This window comes from Augochlora pura, chromosome 3 (genome assembly GCF_028453695.1).
Source record: "Augochlora pura isolate Apur16 chromosome 3, APUR_v2.2.1, whole genome shotgun sequence".
Classification (NCBI taxonomy): Eukaryota; Metazoa; Arthropoda; class Insecta; order Hymenoptera; family Halictidae; genus Augochlora; species Augochlora pura.
This window is the reverse complement of record NC_135774.1, coordinates 7,707,390-7,734,688: the sequence shown is the minus strand read 5'-3', so window position 1 is coordinate 7,734,688 and position 27,299 is coordinate 7,707,390. Positions and strand designations below refer to the sequence as shown.

The 27,299-nt window shown below is 36.6% G+C and overlaps 1 protein-coding gene across 1 annotated transcript; it reads right to left on the bottom strand.

Annotated features, from left to right (window-relative positions):
• Window positions 1–20,618: 20,618 nt before the first annotated feature.
• On the bottom strand, window positions 20,619–21,914 carry LOC144467625 (uncharacterized). Its single transcript, XM_078176515.1, has one exon. It carries the CDS (start codon window positions 21,912–21,914, stop codon window positions 20,619–20,621), a length of 1,296 nt encoding a protein of 431 aa, XP_078032641.1.
• Window positions 21,915–27,299: the final 5,385 nt, after the last annotated feature.

Below are 27,299 nucleotides of genomic sequence, written 5' to 3'. Positions count from 1 at the left end.
GGCGACGCTAAAAGTTGTTACACTATTTCCGAAAGAATTTTAACATTGTTCAATTTCTCTGTGTACGATAAATTGTCCAATAATATCAAGTAAAGTAACAAATAAAAACAATGAGATCAAGTGGAAATAGTGTAGATAGTAACAAATGCCTTCATTTTGAATTGAAATAGTCTCGAGTGCAAAGGATATCTAAAAAAACCCTGCAGTGTATACTCTCAGAAACTGATAAACCACATTGTAACAACTGTAACATCAGAAACAGAATAAAATTTCGACAACTATGAACATACAGTAAAAGTTTTTGTCCTGTTCAGGAGACACCAAATCGCTTAGCGAAATTGTATAGTATCTTGAGGAGCTTAGATTAAGACGATAACGTTGAAGACATAATGTTTAATGCAGACAATCTAATGCAGAAACTATACATGTTATTACGTCCACGTGTTACCCTGCAATTGTAATCCCACAACTGATCGCTAATTGATTTCAAACTGATGCGATGTTGACTAAAAGAATTAGACAAAAAATAAGAACGAAATTGCTAAAATCGTCACCTATCGCAGCTGATTGCAAATAACGCCACTGCGGCACGAACGGAATGCGAATTATAAATAATTGAACCGATTAACAAGGAGAAACCGTTTGCGAACTACACGATGAAGAAGGGACGAAACGTATCCGCGGTAAACCGTGAATCCTCCTCCAGCGGAGGAACGCATGAGTGCAGAGAAACTTGCGACAATCACGTACCTTGACCAAGGGTGGACTGTGCGTGGGTGGATGATAGTGTCCCGAAGAAGGGCTCGCGGGTGGCCCCGCGCCCCCGGGTGAGATAGCACCGCCTCCGGGGGTGAGAATCCTGGACTCGTGGTTGAACAACACTTTCCCGATTTCCTCCGCAGCCTCGCGGATCAGCGTCGATCGTTGGAACCGTATCTCCGAGGTGATCGATATGTACTCGAACGATCTCCGTGGAAGGTTCTCCGACCGGACCTCGCACGATTATCACGCAGCTCCGCGAAGTCTCTGAGCACTGACACCTGGCTCGAACCGAGCACGAAACGATCCTTCACTCGTCACCCAGCTGGCCCGACTGACCAGACAAGGGAGCAACTCCCGATCAACACTTTCCCGCCGGTCTACTGTCTCCTCGACGCACTGAATTCGCCACGGGTTTTCTGGTCGGTCACTCACTGCTCGAAAACGTCGGCAGATTCGAATCTGACGGGAGTGTCCTGTTAGTATCGGTGATAATCCTCTTTGATGCTCGCCTTCGAGGTCCGTGAAATTTCTGCGACGCACCCAGTTAGGCTATGGACGAGAAAGATTGCCTTTGCGATAGCTTCCGGAGAATTTGTTCGATGCTCCAGCGGGACACCGAGGGATCTAGCCGATAATTCCGTCGAAATCTTCCGCGGAGGATGGTCTCCGTAACGATGGGACACGAGCGTAGGAATCTGATTACCGAGATCGTCCGCAGCTGTCGGTGACGGTCGCGAGGCTCGCGAGCACTGATCCCCAATGGCGTCGCTTCGAAAATAACCGGGAACCGCGGGACGGCGGGATCGTGGAGGCCGAAATCCCGGAGGTGTCGCGTCCGAGCCGTCCAAGAAGGTCCCAGCTGGATTGTGTCGCGTTCGGTGTCGCGTTCGACGGCCGAGGAAAGCGTGCTCGATAGGCGGAACCACGCAGGCGTCGAGCTGCTCGCGAGGCGTGGTCTCCGATCCGGCTTCTCTCTCGGACCGTCCCGGACGATCTTCTCTCCTCGACGGTGCTCGCGGGGGTGGTGGAGCCGCCACGTGGTTTTATTGGCCAAATAACGCGTACGACAAACATCCCTGCTTCTGTGCAGACTGTCTCCCCTGTGTTGTAACTCACCCTCGGCCGAGCTACGCGTGGCCCTTTGGACGAGGGAGAGGAGAGGCGATAGTCGTCATGGTGTAAATCGTGTTTACCCCTCGTCCATAGTGATTCTCTCGTGTGTATCAGCTACCGACGCTCCACCTCGAGTTACATCTCCTCTCCGCTCTCGGCTCACCGCTTCGTTCTCCGCTCGTTTTCCTTTTTATTGTTTTCCTCTGGCCAACCCCCCCCCCCCCCCCCCCCCCCCCCCCCCCCCCCGCGACCGTACCCCATCGACGACCTCCCGACGTTGTCTCCGACACGACGCGACGCGACGCGACGCGACGCTCCCGTTCCTCCGGGCTATTTCTTGGACGCTGCCGCTCCTATCGTCCCGCTGCTGCTGCTGCTGCTCGTGTTTCACCCGCCAGGAACAGACGCGGACACGGGTAGTTGAGCGCAACACCACTTCGTCCACCCTTGGTACTACGGAGGAACCAAGTTGCGATGTAAATAAAATTTGTTTCTCTGCGGCTTCCATGCCGGATACTTCCTTCCCGCTTTCTTTAGGCAGCGACGCCGACGAGACGCAAAGTGTGACGTTTCAACAACCTAGGAGGATTTCATTCCGAAATTGAATACTTTCAGAAATTGCCAATGTTGCCCCTAATTCGAAAGCAATAGTTCGGCGATGCGATGAATAACGTGCACTCGAAGCTATTTTAATTTGAAATTCAAAACGTGTTTTCTCACCTACGGTATTTTTATTTCACGTGATTTATTGCAATTTGTGCATATGAAGTTGAGCTTACAGACTAGTACAATATTTGCAGTTTTAACAGTTCTTTAAATATAAACGAATCTGATGTGTCTTCATTATTTTGAAATATGGTGGGGCAATTTTAGTGACACATCAGAGTCGCCATTGGAGTACAAAATGTTAAGATTATACTGATAATATTTCATAGCGAGAACTTTTGCATTTGTAGTTTTATTGTTATTGTCCTTGTTCCGTTCTTATTATCGTATTTATTCCGCATTTTTTATTTATTTATTTAGTTAAAATTATGTCCACATCTGTGGGTTATTAGCGATTATATATTCTCTCTCTTTCGCTCTCACTAACACAAGTATCCGTACTAGATTGAGTATATAAAATTACTGTCACTATTATTATATTCTTTTTCTCTTATTATTGTATTATTACACTCTATAAAACGTGTTTTTAACACTTTCGTAGCACTTTCAATGTTATATCAATATTGCGAGAACTAAATCCTCCTTGTACGGGTAAATGTGGACATCGTACTTTATTGGACATCTTAAATGTCCATGAGCGAACTTGGAAGTTCGACTATTTTTTATACCATCTTAAACTGCAGTCACTTATGCATGTTCGCTGTTCACATTAACCGTTCATCTGGTTATGTCAAAGTTATGTTAAGGCAATGAATAGAGCAATGAATAAATCAATATTTTATGTAATCATAATCGAATACGTAGTGGGAAAAATAACAAAAATAGTCATTGAGAATTAAATATCTCTACATAGCAAAGTATTTAACTGAAAAAACTGGCCGGAATTATATTATTCGGTCTCCTGAAGCGACAAGTAGTTGGGTATAAAATAATGCTATTATGTACTACAATTTCGCAAATATCTTTGCTACATTTCATTTTTATTCGAATCAATTTCCTTTAGAATGAAGAAGTTTTTTAATTGTAAGGTATAATTAAATGCGTTTCTGTTAAAATTCTTCATATTTAAGGTATAACAAACACTATTTAAGACTTATCTATGAACTACGGTCTTCTATGTAAAATAAAAATTGTCTACATCAATTGCAAACTGCAGAAATTTCACATACATTTAGAGATTTCTAATGCAATGGTATTTTCAAATTTACTGAACGTTTCCACTCTTTTGTAAGTGTATATAATTCGAAGTCTACTCATCAACAATTAACAATGTATATCGAACAAATAAGTTAGAATTGTCTAATAATTGGGTTTGGGGTACATTTAATATAAATCTACTGCTCTATCCATTTCTTCGGACATCAATATTCATATTTATATAGTTTACTTATTAATTAACAATATATTACCAAAAATAAATTCAAAAGCGGACAACCATTTCCCACAGCGGAGAATTTACACTCAAAACCTACTAAGATGTTTTTATTCGTTTAATTTGAAAAAAAAATAATTTCATCATTGCAAATTAAAATTATTAACGAACATTATTTAAGACTTGTCAACGAATAGCAATTTATATGGAAGAAATATGCTGATTTTTGAATAATTAACATTTCAGATTTATTTGGTAGAACATAAATCGATTTTTTCAGGAATTAATGTTTACCTTTATATAATTTAATTATCGTTCGATAAGTAAATCTTCAGCAGTTCTATCATTAAACAATTATATCAAAATTCGACAATAATGTCAGGCTGCAGAATAATTAAATGCAGAACTGTTCGAAATTCTTTTTTTTAATGCAACAGTAACATTGTTTACTACACTTCCATAAGCATTTTTATTACATTTCGTTTGTTTTTAAATTAACTTTTTAATAGAAAAAGAAATCTCTTCATTGTCAACTAAAATTAAATATGCTTTTATTTTATATGTACATTTCACCTCGTGCCGTACCATTCTCTTAAACAATTACAATGATTAGAACTATTTCAATTTGAATAAATCCTCAAAACAAAAAGAATATTGATAGTTACTCTGTGTCCACATTTAATTGGAAGTTTAAATATTGATGAAGTAGATCAAGATTCTAAACCTACTCAAAAGAATGGAATTATATTCATCCTTAACATTATTAACGTCATTAAAAATCTGCATCATGAGTCAAACTCGTGCAATGCGGCATGGAAAAGGTACAATAACCCCTGTTTAACATACATGAACAAATAATAGTTTGTGTTGAAAAAATCAATTGATTTTTTAATTAGTTAATATCGTCAGACAAATAATTCAAAGTCGAACAACAACTGCTACATATTTATGCACTTTTTCTTAATTATAAATTACTGTAATCATATATCTTTCAGTAAGACTTTGGAAAATTATATAATACAAAGTCTTCGCATATAAAATTTTTATTTTTTGTTTTTTTTCTGAAGTTACATAATATCCGAACGCTTAACACCCAAGCGTTTAAACTATTATATGAATAAAATTCTTCTATACGTAATACCGAATACTAAGTTTTTACTTTGTTCTTGTATACGTTTATAAGATTATGCGACGTAACCGAAGCTGAAATCAGTTTTTTATTGGAATATCTCTGGTTGGTAAAAATTAGAATTTAATTTACTTAGAATTAAAAGAACAATAATACTGGTGATTGCGAAATGCGAATTTTCGTCATGCGGACGAACATGTGTTAAGTTAATACGGTATCACCGTAAAATTCCCACGAGTTTCTTAATAAGAGAATGTCGCGTCTCGCGAACATATTGCCAATAAAGGTAAAAGAAATTATCGGAGGCAGAGAAGGAAACACATATAAGATGAAATCAGATAGAAGAAATCAGACGCCTCGATTTTCCGCAATTTTCCCAGGTTTGATCGACTCCAATTTCATCCCCTATCGAATCGCACTTTGCTGGGAATTCAAGGATCCCCCCCGTATCTCGCTCGCAAAAATGTAGAAGCTTGCACGATGACGGTTTCGAGTCGAATAGTAACATGGAGCACGCACTTATCCGTGTCCATATATTCTCTTTCCATTTGATTCTTCCAACCCTTCGGGGATACCCGGTTTCCCGATACCCGAGAGCGTACGTAAGACGACGCAATTGGAAAATAGTACGAGCTGACACTGATTCGAAACGAAGACAGGGAACTTACCAATGAAATAAAATTGATGATACGAACGAAACCGAGATGCAAGGAACAGCGATAGATAATCGAAAAATGAACAGAAAACACACAATGACCCACAAAAGTTTCCCTTCATTTTTGCTTGACGTAACGACAGTGAAGTTACTATTGACGATCGCTTTGGTCGCATTTTCTCAGCAACCAAAAAATGACAGATACTTGAAAAATCATTACAACAAAAATCAGCAACGTAAACGCATGTTTATCATTCGAAATAAATGAAATTATTGGAGAAGGTATTAGGTTATGTAACATGAAATGACGAATTTTTTATTCCTGATAATATTGCAAGGAATTTTTTGACATATTTTGTTCAAGAGTTTCAAAAAATCTGCTAAATATGACGCATATTTTGACGCTATCCATGTTTCCTCATATATTTTTTGGACTTTATTTTTGTATCGTAACAATACTTTATAAATGAATGTACCTCGGAAAAAATAATATTTATAGCACTTTTTCATACATGGACACAAAATAACCCACCCTTACACCTTCCAATACCTTAAGCATCCTAAGATTAATAAAATATTCACTTAACTTAAAAAAATTAATTTGCCTTTCGCTTGAAATAATCCGACAATTCATGTTACACGACCGAAGAACAATGAATAATTTCTCCTAAAGCAACAAAGTAACGTTATAGAAGTAGAAGTGTGATAAAGCCGAGAAAATGATCAAAGTAAAGGGAATTACGGCAAAGACGAAACAGACACGTGCACCGCCAGAATGGAAGGAAACAAGAAGTATGATTGAAGAAAAGGAAAAGGACTACGACCATAACGCGGCAATAAGTGTAAAAATAGTCGAACGAGGAACAAATAAATGAAAACCCTTCGAGGCGGAGATGAAAAACGAGAAAGTTAGGCGAGGACCAAAGTAATAGCGGAACACGGGAAGGGAGGTAATTGAAGGGCAGAAATACGTGGAGGTTGTAAGACAGAGAGGTGCGCAGGGGAGCAATTGAAGACCACGGGAAGTAGCGCGGCGGCGAAGAAGGGAGGAAAGAGCATGGGACCGAATAAGGAGAATAATCGTGTTTTGTGGTGACCGGATTACACCTCGCCACGCTTGCGGACTAACGTGCCACGAAGGGAAACACGTGTATCTTATACTGGTCCACAGTTTCATCAGCTGACCGCCCTATTTAACGCGTTGACTGCCAAATCACGATCACCAAGAAATCCGCGACAATGATTCAGTTGAAGAGACTGAATCTGAAATGATAACCCTTTGCACTCGGAGGATTTTCTCTGATCGCTAGACTGCGGAACCCCATGAATTTATTTCGTGTAGTAACATTTTTATTTTAATTTTATAATATAATAGACTAGCTGAATTCTTTTATCTAAAATCAGTTAATTATTTATCCGTTAAATTACACATGCAAAAGGCGGAAGTTCTTAAAATACCAAAACAATTATTTCAATTCTTTGACACTGAATTCGCGAATTTGTTTTTTGCATAGCTTATCGAGAAGCCTCAGAAAATACTCAACGAATGAAAATCAATATTCAATGAAATAAAATGTTCCAGATAAGATATCAGAATGTTAATAGTATTGGGAAAATGAATTAAAGATGTTTCGCTGTTAGTTTCAATTTTTCACGAATAAACATTTTAAATGCCTAAGAAATGTTAATTAAATTACTAATGTTGTTTTCAATAGCGAAAACTCATGAAGCAACAAGACACAACAATTGACTCCTCTATTCTGATCATTTAAGTGACGACGGAAACTCTTTTTCGTTCCTAACTTCTCTATAACAAGGCATGAAAATGAAAATTTGCATAATGATACCAACTATATACTTAAATGTACAATAGCAGACAAAATCAATAAAAAAGAAATGAAGAATTTGGTATTTGCTCTTTCATTGTAGCAAAGCAACGATACAGCATTCCATTTGAAAGTATTCAAATAATCTTTAAATGACTGAAAAACTTAGCAAACAAATATTTTCCTTGCGTTAACATATTTTATCGTAAAAAAACAGTAAGTATGACTCTTTTTGATCTGTTATTTCAAAAGACACATACTGATGAAGCCCTGTATAGATACTAATATGAGCCATACGAGACCCGGCCATTGGCCACTGTGGACCATTACACATAAGTTAATCTCTCGGCATTCCTCGCAACTAAGTTCTATTATTCGAACAGTCGCATCGCTCTACCCATCCAGGCTAATCAAGGTTCCATTGTAACTATAAAAGAAAGAAATCATCGTTTCGAGAACCCATCGTCAAAGTTCACAAGCATCAAGAAAACAACGAAGAAAAAGAAGACAAAGAAAGAAACTCTGCCGGTTCCATTTTCGCAGCAGCAAACGACGTAAACACAGGCCGCGGTGTTCGCCGTGTAGCATGCATTGCGGCGTTCCCAGAAGCGCGGCGCGCGTCGCAAAGCTAAAACGCTTCGGCCACGTGTAAAAGCGCCGACTGCATCTTGGAGGATCGCTGTATCATCCCCGTAACCATCTGGTCCACGGTTTCCAGCCGGCGTTCACCTAGAATTCCAGCAGCGCGAGCGCGAGCAAGAGAGGCGGAGGAGGTTGTTTAATAAAATAACCTCGTTACGCCGCAGTCAGGAGACGGCGCTGGTCTGGCGAACGGCGAGAGAGGGTGGGGTTGTTGCGGGCAGCCGGGGGGGAGGGGGTGCGAGTGATAGTAAAGACTGAGTCTCGAACCGGCGCTGGCGTGCGGAGGGCTAATGTAACAGCGGCGGCTGCTTGCCTTGGCTGTGCCGGTAGGAAACGAGCAGGCCAGATGAACGGACAGGGTGGCCGCGGGGGGGAGGGCCGGGCGAGGGTTGCCCCGCGGATCGGCAGCGAGACTAGGCTGGAGACGAGGGGGACAAGGGAGAAGGAGAGAGACGGACGGCCACGGGGAGGGGTACTAATACATAAAGTAGCTTAAAGTAGAAAATTGTGGAAGCGTCGTGATGCCTGGTGATTGCGTTACCTCCGGGGCTTTGATTTAAAATGCAACGAGGGGCCAACCAGGCGGCGAGGGTGGGGGTGTCGGAGAAAACGGGCCGAGCCGGGCGGGGGGCCGGGGGGAGGGGTGTCGAGGGGTGGTCGGAAGGATGGATCCTGCCTGGGAGCCATGTTCCTCCTGCGGGAACGTCAGCCAGCCTCCGGTATTGCGGAGCAAGGGGCCGGAGGGGTGAAAGAGAGCGAAGAAGGGCAGAAGGTGGTGGTAGTGGCAGCGGCGGCGGTGGTGGTAGCTCGTGGTTGTGCTGCCAGTGGCGTTGCTGGAAGCTTCCACGTCGAAGAACGAGGGGGGTGGAATTCTTTCCTGAAACGCGCTGGATCGACTTCCAGCTTCGACTGCTTTGTTGCTCCTTCCATTTATTTTTCCTTCCTCCGCCGCCCCTATCTACCTACCTACCCGCCGAACCCACCCCGTGCACCCGTTCCCTTACCGCCGAGCCGTCGTCTTCGGCATCGACTCCGGGCGCAATAATCCCTTATGTCGGGTCAACCTTTTTAGCATCCGCTTCCACGCTGTACACGTTCTGTCCCGCGGTTTTCGCGCGATTAAAAAAATACTGGGAAGCCTGTGTTTACCTTTTTTAATGGGGGGCGGTCTCTTGTTCAACGATGGTACCTCGCTCGTCCACGAACACGGTGACAAAATGCTCGCGATAAGACTTTATCGTGGGGGTTGCGCCTGGTTATTTGGGGTGGCGCTCAAGCAGACGCGTCGAGGTTTTCAGATGGGAAGATAGAGGAGTTGCTTTTTTATGGGGGACTTTTTGCACTCGCTGGTGTGTACCTGCTATCGTCGCATCAACGTTCAAGGTTTTATGGAATTTAGACGGTTTCGTGGCTGGATCCGATGCTGCGCGTGTTTCACTTTTATACCTTCGAGAAATCTGTGCAATTTGTATAGGGTTATCCGAATTGAGTGCACGGCTGGATAATATTTTAGAGAGAAAATATTTGAAATGCTATTTTAAACAATAGTTTCTTCACAATTCGAATAAAATAGTGCTACAAATAGGTCATGAAATTTTGAATAGGTAAAATATTTATTTTGTTTCGATGATATAAAACGCGAACTGAAATAATTTAAAACGCTGTAAATAAGTAAATAAATTGCACATGTGATTGGCGTAACATGAAACGAGATAACAGAAGAAATCATTGCAAATAAAATTTATAGTCTTTTTAAATATAATTATTGGCATGTAATAATATACATATTATATTATATACATTTATAAAGTATTGTATAATAAATATAATAAATCAAACATTCTGAATTGTTGTGCCCTTGGTTTTTTTTCGAGCATAATGAAACACTGTTCGCTTTTTAATTTTAGATCTTTATAAATTTTAAAGTAATGAATGTGTTGTTTTAGGATGTTAATGTCGTACAAATCCGCAGACCAACGAGGCATTTTTATCAAGTTCCTTTGGAACACTTCCAAACGAGTAAAAACATTATCCAAAATAGTCGATACTGTGACGCTAAATTGCCTGTCTACATTGCATGCATATAATTAGGTTTAAAATCCTGTTACACATGAATCATTTTATAGTAGATGTCATTCTGCGACAAGAGATACATTGCAATAATTATTAGTGTATAATAAGTTATACAAATTCCTTAATATTTATATGTAATGTTCAAAATATATAATTAAAAGTATTTAATAATATAACACACAGCATACAATAATAAGTTCCCATAGTAAATTTAAATATAAAAGTACAATGAAGTTCATGTGAGCTAAAGTAAAAAGTAAAATATAAACTAAAAAATTAAATAACCAATTTCTTTTTAACTAGCAATTTATGAATTTCCGAATATTATTATTGATACTGTGACTGCTGCATTGCCGAGATAAGAGTGACGGAATTACTTTTGTCAGGTTTTATTAATTATTATTAATTATATTATATATATTTAATAATTAATAATTATATTTGACGTCGTTGACGTGGCAGTCAAAGTGTTAGAAAAGAGTAGAAATTAATGCTCCGATAAGCGTTATTATTAGCGCAAAGTGTACAAATGTCAGAACGATCAGATTGTTGACGAACGCGATGTCGTTTTAATAAATTGCTCGTCCTAAATGTAATTAGGGGCAAACATAATATTTTAACCGTGAAAAGTCAAACAGGGTCGGTTCATAACCCACTGGAGGAAGTCTTGAATGACACAGGACAGACAGCTCGAGACTTAAGGTTCCCTTTGGTACTATGGGGGTGAATTTGAGGGCAACAGATGCTTTAGTGCGGTGTTCCCCTTGTCACCGTATCAAACATCCGAAGTAGTTGACAGCCTAGAGGACAACTTGATATTCTTTGCACTAGTTTATTCTCTATTTTTGCTTCTTCTCTTTTTTGGATCCAATTTTCTGAATCTGACCTGTGAATGTATTCAGAATTCTATTTTTGCATAACTTCAATATATTCTTCCTGTAACATAATGTACCTGATATATATTGAATTTATAATATTGTGAACTAAACAACAGCTCCTTTTGTAACAAGAAAAATTTTAATGAACAGATGATAATAACACTCGTTATACACACAATTTAAAATATATATCAACAAACATGTGTAAAAATATTTAAGCTAAGAAATACAAGTATTTGCAAATAGTATTCCTCACAAGTATGTTACGTATGCTTCATTTGAAATAATAATTTATTTTTGTATTACATAAAATAAGTAGAAATACTTAATTGTATAATTTACAGCTGTGACGTCATATAAAGCTTGAAATATTTTATACAAAAAAGCAAATTTCATTAACAATTTTCAATATTTTGTCAAATATTATTGCTTAAACATGTCTATCAGAGTCTTTCACATTTCAAACTCAATTCGTTCACATTCATCGATTGACATTTAAATTGAGTTTGCAATAAAACGATCTCATTCAATAAAAACGTTAATATATGTATATTGACAAACAATGATATATGGAGCATTTAATTAATAATGAAAGGAATAATAAAATATTAGAATTATTTTGGAACACATTATTTTAGAATAATAGAATTATTTTCGATATCCATATGCTTTATCATGAGGAAATTGCATAGTAGATTTCTTTGTATCAGTCTCCAATAATAAATTATAAATACTAGATATAGCATTGTATGTTTAAAAAATTTATATGTACTAGTTGCGTATGGATTAGACTTCTTGTTTATTGCTTACTAAAATTTGTATTATTTCGTAATCAAAATTTTTAAGATAATTTAAATTGAAGTTAACTGATAGCAACTTTGTAACTCATTTCACTTATTTTTCTCAAGTTTTGACCTGTATACAGGTTCTTATTAGAAAAAGTACTACATTGAAACATTCGCACGAATATAAAACGCATCTTAAATGTATATAACATTCTTTAAAAATAGAGCAAATTCATAATATAAATATAAGACAGAATTCTTTATAATATTTCATATTACATAATAGAAGCAATTTGGGATTAAAAATCTTAATCTAGATATTTTTAATTAATTTTACTTTACAAACAATTTTTAATTTACACAAAAGAACTTGAGTCATAAACTAAAGAAAGAATATAATATAATCTAATTCCAAAACTGCCCTTGTATGAATTAATAAATTAATACAAGAGAAGAACATTAAATCTACTATTTCCTAAAAGCAGCGTCAGAGGTAAATAGGTTAGCTAACTGCTTTACTTGCGGTGAAAGCCATGCTCGGAGAACCGAATGGTGAAATAATTAAAGAATCCGATAAATTGATGAAATCTTTTCGATCCTGTGCCCGAATCCGCGTAAATCCGAAGAACGGAATCAAGCCGTCGTGAATGGACGATCGGTGTCGAATTTGATGAATCCAGTTTGTTAGAGCGCGTCCCGGATGCGCGGCGGATAAGAAAAATGACCGGGCGAATGGAGGATCCTTTACCGGAGGAATTCGAGTGTCAATCCATATCTCTTTCTCTTCTGATCCCTTCATCCTCGGGGACTCAGACATAGAGGGAACGCGAGACGGGGATGAGGATCAACGGCGGCGCGACGCGGCGTCTTGGCATTCCGAGGGTGCGGGAAATGAGACCGCGGGAGGGGTGGAATTAAAGAAAGAGCAAGGAGAACGCTCGTTTGAACTTCCTGACACAGATTGACGTGCGAGGGGGTGCGGTCTCCGTTGAAAAATTGCGCGACTTCAAAATATTCGCTCCGCTCTCGATCCTGTCCGATTCGGAGATCGTTTAACTCGGACAATTAACGCTAACCTTACCGAAATTTTGTATGCAAGGTACTTAACGCGGCACCTATTTTTTGTCTTAATCATAATTTTTTATTAATAAATCTTTTATTGAATCCAACTGCATGTTTAAATCTTTGCTAAGAAACATTCATCTTGATTATACAAATTTTAAAACATTCACTCCGTAAGATTTTGATAATAAATTCCTAATGGTAACAATCGCTTTTCATTTAGAAAGTAGGTATTTCCTAAAGCGAACAAAATTTTACTTAATTTATCATTATCATTTATTTACTTCTTCTTCTTCAGCCTATAATAATGTACCGAGATATTCATGACTGTAACAATATTAAATTCAAAGTGTATCTTTATATTTACATCGAAGTTTATAACTAACATTTCGTTTCCTACGAAACATTATTATGCACCCCGTTCATTAAGTATAAGCGAGCGTATTTTAAAGATATTTACAATAAACTTTATCTTAGAAATGAAAGATAACTAGTTCGATTAAACTATGTAACAACTTTATATTTTTGTAATTTCTATATACAGAAGAAAAAACAGGTGGCCGTTACAAAGGAAAACAAGGAAATTAGAGAAAAAGCACGGGGAACGTAAACCGGCAGTTTCTGACACAGATTGACATCTAGAAGTCATAAAAGTCAGATAAATGTGTGATACGAGGGAGCGCACTTTTCTTTGGATACGGCTTGGGGAAAAAAGAAACAGCAAGAGGAAAGTACCGCCCCCCGTGTAGTCGATAAAATAAATAAATTTCATTTATAACAGCCAAGCGGGAACCACGAGGCGAAACAATTCTTCGAAATAAAGTTTATGCTTTCTGCTTTCTGCGATTGAAAACGCGATTACAATTAGATTCGGATTGCCTTGGCTATATCAAGTTGTTGCTCCATTACAACGTAATTACACTTTCGAAGACGAATCTGGATTCGTAGATACCAAACTCTGACAAGAAAATCAATTTTAATATACCACTGTAAAAATGTTAAACCATTAAACTTTCGAACAGCTATATTGTTTCTTAGAACAGCAAAAGTTGTCTTATCAGCCATTAACAAGTGAAAACAATAGCTTTCTTGAATATAAACTACTGGAACTTGCTAATTACGTGAATTCGGTCTTCAACAGCACTCTGAAACAATAAAGTCGATGGTTGCAATAATGCAAATAAAATTGGTAAAGAGAATTCAAATTGTTGTAACCAAAATGGAAAACTCTGTAGCGTAATAATTTTTATTTATTCGATTAATGTGTTTTTGGTTACAGGTAACGATTGTGGATAATCAAAATAAATTGTTCTTTGCGATAAAAAATAGTCACAAGCAAAATTTATTTCGGTGAGGCGTAAATGTTATTTTAAAAATATTTTTTATTATAAAAACGTAGTCTAAAATAATAAAATGTAATTTTGTCTGATACTGATAGGATAGTCTACATTCAGTTGATTTACACCAATAAAAAATTAATTAAAAATTAGTACATATTACATAATACTTTTTCACTTATATGTCGGTGCAAAAAATTACTGGACGAACATTTGTTAACAGTAAACAAAATTTTATTCATAATTTTTTCCACCCAAATTTTTCAAATAACAGTTATTGGTGATTTACGAATGATAACATTAACGCCATGATCTTCAGAAAACATAGTGGTGCTTCGATCGATTCAAAGTGAACGAAAGTTGTTCAGAATAAGAATCTTTAATAAATTGATTAGAAATCGATAAGGAATTCATAAAGGTAGATCGAAATTAGTGAATTCATTCGTCGCGAAGCTCTAATGGAATGTGAACGGCTGAGAAGAAAATGGGGGAAACAATTCATATTCGATCGCGTACATTTTCATGAAACGGATTATCACACAATGCGCTCGACACTAATCTTGGTTATTCCAGTTGAGCTTCCCAAGACATTTCGGAAGTTCGCTGAAGCGAAACGAGCCAAGATTAAACATAATATGTCGTTCCGTGGCTTCATTTCGAAAATGAAACTGCTCCATCCTCCAACGTCGATTGAATTATTTCCGAGATGATGGCAACGGGCCTTAAGAGCCTTTCTACCATTAAACCATGTCATTTCAGTATACCCTGTTGCACTGTTCCACTCCTACTGCGATGATAAAAACGCGAGCATGATGTTGGCCGAACACTCTCCATTAAAGTGATATACAATAGCAATGAATAATACAGCGGTAGGCATAATTGTAGACTCGAAGTAACTTTCACATTGTTATCGATACCTAAACGAAAACTTAACAAAACACTGTATCTGTATATATCTATTTTTAAATTATTCTTAATATAGAAATATACAAATTTCATATTTTTGTTAAGTTTTTCCGTTAAATATGGAAGATGACTCAACTAAAAGGGACCAACTACTGTGCTGTGAATAATGATAAACTCAAAGTAATTTTTATATTTTTATTGATATTTAAACAAAAATAAAAAAAACTGTAATTGTATATTTCTATATTAGAAATAATAGTTATAGAAAGTGTAATAGATACTTTAAGCTTATAATTATTCACACCACTGCAAGTGACATAGTCGTAGACAAGTTTACGTTAAATAGAATAACTTTTTTCAAATTGGACCAAAAAAGTTGAAACATTTTTTGCAAAAATAGCAATTCAGTAGAATGAGCAACATCGAGTAACAACTGCGACTAAACAGATACATAACAATACAACGGTGCTGATAGCTATAGCAGTTGATACGATGATAAACTAATTGAAAAAGAAGAAAGTAAAGAAAAAGTCGCTTTTTGCTAACATTTTTATTTGAGCATGAAACAAAAATTTTTAACAACAATGCATTTTTAACAATCAGTAATTCATACGTATGTTAATAATTTGAAATGTAAATTTTAGTAGACTTTTAATTGAAATTTGAATTATAATAGATTTTTATAGGAATATAGGTAGAAAATATAACTATAATGGGTTTTTGATACAAATTTAAATTTTAACAGATTTTCATAGAAATTTAGATAGAAAATTCAATTTTAATTCATCTTCAAACAAACATTTAATGGATTCTTATTATAAATTTAAATCGTAACTGATTATCGATAAAAGTTTTAAATAATAGTAGACTTATTATAGAAATCCTAAATTATCATAGATTTTAAATAGAAATTTAAATTATAATTAATTTTTAATAGAAAATAACTGTTTTCAAGGAGGACATTATCTGTAGCAAACTATTCGCTATGACATCTCAAAATAAATCAAATTTGTTTTTTTTAATTATAGAAAAATTATTTAACTCTTAACAAATTATATCATTTTCATACAGTGCAAGATTTATTTTAAACTACTATTACAGCCTCACATTTTCTTGATCTTCCGATTTTTTAATTTTACACAAGAAAATTAAATGTTTTGTTTCATATTACTTTTCCCTAAATATAATACATGTGAAAGCATACAACTATTACAGATAAACATTTCCATAAACACGATTTGTGATTTTACAATTAAAATAATCTAAGTATTATTTCATAAAATCACGTTATTAAGAAAAATCAAGAATCGATTTCCAATTTCATGATTATGTTATATATTAAAAAGAAATTTCGTTTACCTAACCTATAAACATATTTGGAAACATGCCAGCTCCATGGGAACCATTTCAACGCTTCTCGTTTAATCAATCTTAGGGAAGATGAAAATGTACTAAAAAAATCATAAGTTTAAAGAATCGCTATTCTCATAAATTATATTTACCATTTTTCAAAATGATGATCATTTCAAGATTACACGTTTCAATGAATCATACTACTCAAATTCAGATGGTACTATGTATTAGTCAAATTACTATTTATTAATGTATATAGAATTGTTATATGTTTATTTATGACTTTTTAACCAGTTCAGTGTGTTTGACGACTATATCCGTCATGGAGATGTGGCAGAATTTTGTGTCATCCCGATTATGTCCGACATGCGTAAAATTTTGTTACAATTTGATATTTAAATTGTAATTCTGGCGACAACAAAAATATATTCCTAAATATTAATATATTTAAAATGTTTAGATCTCAAGACGAAATGAAACAAACAAATGAAAATTATAAATAATTTGAGTTGGATTCATAATTTCCTTCGTCATCGCTTGATTATCGCGACACACGCCGATGGAAGCTGTGCAAAGAGATCGCCGCAGTTAACTTGTTATAGCCCTGGACATTTAGAATTTATAAAAAAAATTCTATGCATGAAACAAACTTTTTATTAATACGTATATCTGATTTCATTATAGCTTTTTTAATTGTTACTTATATCTATATTTGTTACGAATATAAACCATTTACATACTTAAAATTATCGTTAGGAATATGAAAATTTTATATTATATATATTTTTACTTTTGTATATAGCCCCATATATTTTTATTATATTTTGTTTTATATATTAATTATAAAATACCTTGTCGCGTTGTAGTTTTCTGGATTGAAGTCTTCATTTTTGTTTCTATTCCGTTATTACTATTTTATATCATAGAAAAATCGTAAGAAAGGATAGATATCTCTGTGAATGAACAGCTAAATATCTAGTTGCAGAGTAGCGTGGCGACGCCGCAATACATTTATTATTAAACGAGCGTATAAAATAATCCGCTCGCGATCGAGGCATCTCGATACCAATGAAGAATCATAAAAATGCAGGGAAACATCCTTACGTGCCCCCTAAAGAAATGACGCTTTGATCTCTCTTCATCTCCCTCTTGCGCCGTTACTCATTCCTGTTCCCATTTGAACCCCGCAGCGCCCTTCCGGATACCCTCGACCCAGCTCCTCCGCCCCTCAAAATATCAACTAAACGATAACCGTATTTATTATTCATTCGGCCGCTTCGTTCGCTCCTTCCGCGGCTCCAATTTTGCAGAGTAGTTTTTCAAAGAATTCCGTGAGCGTGTTGCCGCATTTCGAGGTGGATGAAGGACGGTGAATGGGAATCGAGAGAGGCCGAAATGTTTCGAGACGGCGCGCGTTATGTTACGGAATGCATCCGCCGTCGGTGAACAGGTTTCCCTGTTTCGTGTTCAAATTACGCGTAAGTCGATAGTCAAACGAATTAAACCTGCCCGATATGAAATCATCTGGAATATTTTCGTCGTTGATTAAACTCGCTTATTTATCCCATTCATAAAAACGCGTTAATTGCTCTTTCTGTAATATTACATTCATTGCGTATTTACACCCCCTGTATAAATATTAGAACACTTGCTGATTTACTATAGTTATATATTTTTTATTTTAAATTGGCGTGAAAAACAAATTTTGGTGTGCAACATAAAATTGATAATAATAATGTACCTGTTTCAGCTATTTTGTATTGAAGAACATTTCCAATTGGAATTACTGCCAATGGATTGTTGCCTGAAAATGTACAGGTGTTGTATTTTATACGTGCCAATTTAAAACAAAAATATATAATTCTATTTAAAAATATTTGTATTATGATCTTTATGCGTACAAATTAGCATTGACATTATTTACATTATTTATATAGCTCGCCTGTGCCCGAGCGAGGCCGCCCGACTTTGACCGACCAGAACCGATCACCCGGACGTCCTATACATAAAGCAATCTGCACAACCCTACCTAAAATACAAACTAAACTTTTTACTGCCTTAAAGTAAATAATTGACGTATGAGATAATTAGTGAATTAATTACATAAATAATTAATGAACTCGCTTTCGGAGAAATAATAATTTTTCACATTTGATCATTTGTGAGATTATAAAACACAACCGAACAAATTACTTTTAGTTCCAAACAATCCAAATAATTCTGGATACAAATAGTTGACAATAATTTGTTCGAAATTCATCGCACAATAATGTTGAAAAAGGATTTGCTTACATCGTGGAATCGTAATAAGGTGATAAGAAAACTTTAACGTACGCTGTTTGCAAACTGAGATTACAAAAAGTATCTAATTCACTTGTATAATTTATTATCCTTAATTAAACACCTAAGTAAGACGAACTAGAACATTCGTAAATCATAATATTTAAAAAATTGTATAATCAATGATTATATTAAATTCATTATAGTAAATTGATAATATTAAAAAGAATATATACTAACAAGTTAAGAAGGTTTGAGTACGGATGAATAAACAATTTGGAGTCCTTGGGGAATGGTATTCTCAATTGGAAACAAACCGAACAATGTTAGGATCCAATTGATCGTCGCGCGTAATTCGTCGCCCATGCTATTGCGAAGATATCAACTCTCCCGGGCGCTAAAGCTTTGACAAAGCGTATAATCGGATTAAGCTTTGCCAGAGCATAGGATACTGTCTGGAGGCAAAGAGGCCGGATTGCGTAAATAGAGAGAAACGATATTACGGAATAAGGTAAAGGAGAAAAGGGCCAGGTTAATGATTCGATCAAGTAAATGATAAAGGAAATGGAACCCGAATTTATTTTACAAATGCTAATGATATATACATTTTACGTACAATATTAGGCACATACTGACGATTACCATATCGTACATAATCTACTTAACATGTATGTTCCTCATTTATTCTAAATCGAAGCAAAATGTGATTCGCGATCATCAATGTTTACGATTAGAAGTAAATGAAAACATGCACGAAAGAAAAATTGTTTTCTGGTATCAGAAGAATGACTGAAGAGTGATAACCAAGGCATTAATGCACACCAAGAAGAAGCTTTGTCTGCATTACAAATTCTAAGGTTTTCGCTGTTTTGACATCAATATTTGCTTTATACTATACGCGAAATACATGTATACATATATATTACTAGAATTTGCATTATAAGTTCACGTTTAATTTCCTTTATCATCAACTTAATCGTAACATTAATTTGACGATTTCTTACACAACTGCGTTAATTAACAATTTTTAATAATGTTTCTACGTATGAAGGTCTGCTACGTATGACACTTTTGCAATCTTATGTTAGCCCCTAGTAGTTTGAGCTCATGAAAGAAATATGTGGCGAAGTGTCGTTAATCGACGTGCCTTGATGAAACATAACCTAACCCTTTCCAAGACAGCAGTTTGCATGAGCGTTGTTGATGATAAGTATACTATTTTCCCGAGTCTTTCAACAATTCTAAAACGAATTGCTATTAGACGAAACAGTTTATTAAGAGATTCTAATACATTCCAAGTGAACAGCTTGTATGAGCATTGTTGATGATAGCTGTACTGTTCTCCCGAGTCTTTCAACAATTCTAAAACGAATTGCTATTAGACGAAACAGTTTGTTGACAGATCTATATGAAATCTCAGTGATAATCGATCTTGTGTACAGCCAAGATCTTGTCGGAAGGAAGAGACACTAATGCAATGTTTTTAAGCTTAATAAGTCGACACGGTCTTGAGTGAATGAATTTAGTAAGTCATGATGGCCTCAACCACCATAGCATACTCTAATGTATGCTAGGAAGTAAAGCGTTCCTCTTAATGAATAAAGTCAGCAAGGTTGAAAGCGTCAGGAATTCTTATGTTCGAGACAATCGGTTCGAGTCCATGTAAATGTGACCTTATTTGTTTATATTTACCTGTGGATTCGTCCACAGACAAGTAGCCTTGAACTCGAACGTGCATGAATAAGATGATGATTGCGGTGTTATGAAACGATCACTTGTCTACTCCTCATCGTGAAGCAGAGTGTGGTGTTTTTGGTTGCACAAGTTGCAAGTTTTTTTAGATTTGCAGTTATCTAGCCTGTGGCGCCTTAAGCAATTGGTGCAAAGGTAATGGTCGGCGACAAAGATCAACCGATCTGCTACGGGCAGTTTCAGAAATTTCGGGCACCTCATTATAAAATGTTTGGCCTGGCAGCAATCACAGTAATGATGGCCTCCGAATCCTGAGCTGGACGATGTACTGAGTTCAGCAATCGTAGTCTGTACCAGGGCTTGTTGGCTGGTCGGCTTGCTTGAGATGTTGGAATCATTCGTATACAATTCTAACGTCCGCGTTACTCGTGCCCGTGATTTGATGAAATTTTCCAACTGCTCGTAGCGTGGGTACTCCTTGAAGGTCCCCACCGACATCATCCAACACTTCCAATTGTCCAGGTCCAAGCATCGCGACACGTGATACACTAAAAAGCTGTCCCAGATGTCAGCTACACCAATGGCCTTCAAGTTCGTGATGGCCGTCGTGACTCTCGTAGTAAGATCTATCAAGTTGGCCGAGTTCCCTTCTCTTAGACCCGGCATGTTGGAAATCCTATCGAACTCCGCGTCGATGAGGAGATGCTTGTTGAAATACCACTTACTGAGCAGATCTAACGAGGTCTGAAGAGATTCGTTTACGAGAGCTAAGCCCGAAACGAGTTGGGCTGGTTCGCCCTCGAGGCACTGCCGGAGATAACATAGCTTCTCAACGTTATTCAGCTGGTTTTGACTTAAAATATGCGAGGTGAAAATGCTGATGAATTTGGGCCATTCCAGACAACTGCCTTTGAATTTGGGGAGTTCGAGGTCCGGCAGTTTTGCTCTGACACCCTCCTCGGCGGCGGTATCAGGTTTCTGCGACGATGGTCCTTCGGCAATCATTTGTTCCAATCTGCTGGCTTCTCGTTTGATCCTCATCATAACCTGAGCTTCCTGTTGGTAGAGATCGCAGGCGAAGTATTCGTGATGAATGTAGTTTGCCGGCCACGATGCTACGAGACTAGTATGTTCCTTTTGAAAGTCGTCGTGAAGTGCTTCCATCATGCTGACCTCCAACTTTACCTTTGACATGCTGGTGGTGTGCGTCATGTCTATCAACGCATCTTCGATGTCCTTCATTGATTCGAGCCGTGACATCTGTGTCGATGCCTTGAGTGCGAGGTCGGTCGGAAGGGGTTCTTTCGGTCGTTTGAAAACGTTGCTGTTCTCAGGTAGCGAAGGTAATTTGTTCGTGTTCTGCTCTTCGTAGTCATCCTGCATCATGACTGCGTTCGTTAAATTAGATATACGTTGTGTTTAGGGAACAGTAAAATATGGTTCGTGCTCGATGCGAGGCGAAATTTGTGCTACAAGGTTGCACTATTCTGGAAAGTTCGGCACAGTTCACTATCTGCTTTGGAGAACGAAATGCTTGAGAATGGTGATGCCAGTGTTGAGTTGGCCTGTAAAATGTGCAGATTGAAAACGTTAGAATGCGTCTAATGTGCGAATAAGCTCATCGATAGATTGACGAGACTCAAATTAAGGGAGCATTCCCATTCAAAAAGGATCAAGACATTTTCGTTTAAAGAAGTTATATCGTTTTAAAAGTTATCGACTTAGTCTTAATCCTCGCTATATCTATATCATCGTCTTTGTCATTGTTTCGGAATTGAATAAAATGTAAAGTATTATGTAATGATAATAACATCCGTCTTCCTATTAGAATTCTCCTGACGTATAATGATTTAAATTCTATTGCATGGCCTTTTTTTTAACGGTTAGTCCCTATAGACTAACATCTGATTCATTTAACGCGTGAAAATAACTTTTTTCTTAGCTACATTTTTAGCCACATACAATCTTCCGCCACAGAATATACTGCCAGGTATAACATCCGTACATCACATGTATTCTTTCTTATAAATAAAATATATTAAAAGTAGGTTAAGGGTACTACAGGTCTAGAATATAATACGTATATGCAATTCTAGTAGATACTTACATATAAGATTCAACACAGTGGTGATCTCAGACCATAGCCTTTGGCACATTTCTCTATTATATTAATCAAGATATTTCTAATCCCGTAAACTTCTTCTTTTGCCGACCGAAATTATTAATTCTTTACACTTCATTCTGTATGTAACGATTGGACATGCCTAATTGCACCGCCTACATCAAGCTAATTGTCTTAAGTGAAGCGCGACAATAAGTTTTAAACTTGTATGTGAAACTAGGATTGAAAGTTATACTTACACTCGTCTTATACATAACTGCAATTGCAATTAATTGAATACATACTATGAACAAATTATAAAAGCGTATAATATAGAGATACAAAACGACATCTATCGTAAATAAATTCAGACTTCTTAAAAATCAATTAATATTCATAATCTCCGAACTGAACTTCATAAATTGTCCGAATACTTGCGTAGCGTGATAATTCATTACTTTTTAATATTTCGTTAATTATGTAGATAATGTTTTACACTAAATTGAGAGATTGTCAGATTTTGACATTTATTATATTCTAACACGGTGACGCCGACGTGCGGTGAGTTTCCCGTGTCTGTTACAAAATAGGTAGTACAAAAAAAGTTTACGTTATTTTATCTCAACATTATAAACAGACATACAATAGTAAAAACGTAACAGTTCAATATTATGAACTTAATATAATTATTTAATTTTCTTAAGTTTTGACACCACGTTACAGAGAAAACCCGTGAATATTGGCAGCGGCGTCAACGTGTTAATATACGGTAAAGGATTCTTTCCTTTTACTGTATAATTATTTACTAGTGTGCGTACACTTTTGGAAGCAACTGCATATTGAAAGCGTGTATACAGACGTTGTTAACACAATGGAGGACGTCTATACAAATGTTAGTCGATGTATGTATACATACGCGCTCACTTTGCCTCGATCGGTGACAGTTATCTTTCAAAAGTACAACCGCAAAAAAAACACGTCGAGTCACTAAATTCCGTTATTTTATTATCACAATATATTATTTTAATCATACACAGTGTTCATACTACGAACATTGCTCGATTCGTATAATCATGTTTAAATTCCGATTACTCGAAAATTCGAGCGTTGGAACACCTTCGGTACATGTTCGAAATAAAAAGAAACAACAACAAACGAACGCCGAGCGACCGTTTACGTTGATTACCACGCGCCAATAATAGCAACACGTAATGAAGATAAATCACAGTTACGAGTCAAATCTTGTTACTCAAGCGTAGATAATAAATTAATTGTTCTTTCAATAAAGATTGTTAATCCCTTGCACTATAATAACAAGTAAGTCGTATGATAAAGATTCTATGTAAGATCTATTAAATATGAATATTATGAAATTATAAAAAAATAAGAAAGCAAGAAACAAAAATTATCTGATCCTATTAAAAAAAATATTAAGGACAAATAAGTACTAATCAACGCAACGTGAAAGGAGTCATAGTGCAAGGGGTAGCACTTACTATAAAGATACTAAAACTTACTGTAAAAAGTATTAGTTCTAGTAATCGTTTCACATTAAAAAAAATAAGATTTTGTAATTTCATTTTTGGCCATTTGGATCTAATTTATATACGAAGATTAAACTATATTATTTTGAAATAATGCCATAGTCAAACGTGTATGCAAAATTATAAAACGTTTGACCTATAAAGACACGACCACAATTTATCAAAAAAGAATTAACAGAATTGTCGGCTCTGAATGGATATGCCCCCTTAATAAAGTAGATAAAATAAACTTACAGTAGTGTTGATGATTCGTGCAAATTCAGTTGCATTAATTGAATGCTACGAATTTTCATGGACAGGCTGCAAGATGCACATGCGTCGTTGGAGTCACGTGTTTTCAAGGGTTGAACGTAAGGTTTTGTGATGGCTTAATGAAGGATGAGCTAAGGATTGACGACAACAAATGCGACGAAAAAAACAAAGCAAAAGACACTCCTTCCAGAACACTTTATACAAGAACAATTACTGCACGAACGGCTGCGAAACGACTGTTACGTCTTCCGACAATCAGAAGCAAGAAGGTGGTGTCACGCGCGCGCCAAAGCACGCCGAGAAAGCGCGGGAAATATAAACCGGAAACGGCGTAATCATTGGAAGTGATCAAGCTTCAAGATTGGGGAGAAATATTTTACGGTATATTAAGATAAGGTATATCAAATATACTAGAGCATAAGGAGTGGTTCCTGAGTTCACCTGAAGCAACTTTTTTCTTTACAAACATTTTTTCCGAAGCATTGTTAACGAATTATTAAGGAAAACCAGTGATCAATGAGACAACCTGCTCTCTTAAACAAAGCGAATTGCATTTGTGCTCAGGAAAAAGTTATTTCTAATGTCATGAGGAATCTCTTATTTCACGATTGCTAGTGACTTTGATAAAATATTTGCCTGCATAACTAAGAAAGTATAGACAAATAAATTTTCACACAACATAAGTATTCGAATGTCTTATATTGTAAATGGAATCAAGTTGGAAAATTATAAAAATATTCAATTAATTAAGTTAATATCAATTTTTATTACTAGTATATATTTTATTTATTACAATTCGTACCACCAAGTTCACGTTATGAAAATGGAGAAGTCATGTATAAGATACAAGTAAATATAATATGTTATTTTAATTTGTTGATGCATCCGTAGGAATTAATAAAATTAAAATGCAATTTTAGCCAATTTACTCGCTAATATTGATGTAACATGGAAATCTTCTAAAAATACAGTTTTATTTTACAAATTGAAAACAACATTGATGACAAGTAAAGAATAATTTTTAAAACGTCAAAATTCTTGAAACATATTGTTAAGCAATAGAAGCATAAAACTAGTAATACAAATTTAAAACAAATGTATTTTTGCAACTTCTCAATTTAATTTTCTAAGTCGTTCAAATACTTTTGTAACGTGAAAATTCGATGTCTTCTTTATATTTTTTTTAATTATGTAGGTAAATCTTTTATACTAAATCGAAAGTTTTCTGTATGTGTATATGTATTCTGTATATGTACATTTACTTAAAAATATAGCGTAGAAATCGAGGTCATGCTATCATTCGAATATTTTTTTACTCACTGTATAGTTACCACACAAAATGAGATACAATAATTTTATTATGTACAATAGGTAACAATAAGATTTTTATCTAAAAATATTAATTCATTACTTTTTGAAGTTATATTCTTGAATGCAATTATTTTAATATTCAACTGTCTCATCGCCTTTTAATTAAGAGATAATAATTATAAGAATACCAAGCAAAAAAATACTGAGGAAAAATATACAATGGCAAATATACTTTGTCATGACTAGACTGTTGGCCTTTGTAAAATAAATGCAAAGTAAAACTTGTCCATCTCAATTGCAAAAAACGTCGTTCAAAAACGTCGTTATTTAAATATTTATATGACATTACGCCTATATTATACTATACTATACTATCTATACTACATATACGAGACATTAATTTAAATTTATAAATATTATGTTGTGCAATGAGTTCTCACTTCGATCCCTCGAATAATCTTTCGAATTTTTGAATAGCTATCAACGAACATATTTAAAATTTTTTTCAACATGTAAACCATACAAAATTTTAATTTTGACCACGATAAGCCATTGGGACGCCAGGCTACCGCACTCCGTGCTACAGAGACGGTATCAGAAAAGTGTTTGTCCCGGAAGAAAGATCCCGGTAAACGAATAAAACGTGCAACAATTGCGAGTGAGTGGGAACAACATCGAGAGCCGAGGTTGGTCTTCCGTCCCGTTATTCAGGCGATGGAGCGACTAATAACGATAACGACGCCAGAAACGATAATCGAGTTAGGGGTTTCCGCGGTTTCCACAGTTCTCCCAGGGCGCTGATTGCTGGAACGGCGGCGGTTTTGCCGTCGGGATGGCCGATGCGCGCCGACGCCGACTACTCCGACGCCGACGCCGACGCCGACGCCTGTTACCGACGCCGACCAGGACTGTGTCGCAGTCCTCGCGACTCGACCCGACTCGGCTCGGCTCCGCTCGACTCTGCTCGGCGCAGAGGCGCACGTATGGATGCGTAGCGGCGCGGACGAAGGCGTAACGAGTACACAATGCGATGCAAATTGGGCCTCTCCCGGCTACAGTACACGGACCAGTCAATCGGCCGGTTGCCTACGCCGGTGCATCGCGATGGTATTACTAACATCGCTATTCTATTATGACATTACGGTTCCCCGAGCAGCAGCCTGGCTATTACAAGCCCGGTCTCCCTCCAGGCGTTCGATTCGGGATAACTCTATAGCGGTAACTATATAGTCATCGAGACGCCAGAGACAATACCCGATCGGACGCCCGAGGCCACTCGGTTCCAATTTATTTTCATACATTTAACTAGCGGTCCTGCGTACGCGCCATGCCCGCCATCCTAAGTATTGTGTACGCTCGATCTCGCTGGCTCGCATGCACACCGCTCACCGCGGAAATCGGATTTTGCTCGGCAAACAGAAGACGAACTGTTTTCTTTTTCTTTCAGTTATTTTGCTCTGCGCACTCCATTTGACGACACTGAGGAGCCACTGGTGATTGCCACGTTTCTCGAAAGAATTATGAGACGGTTTACACTCGGTAGCTACCTTTTAGGGAGTA

Bases quoted from the DNA above. Each gene is read 5' to 3' on its own strand.
- LOC144467625 (XM_078176515.1), bottom strand. From the start codon at position 21,914: ATGCAGGATGACTACGAAGAGCAGAACACGAACAAATTACCTTCGCTA.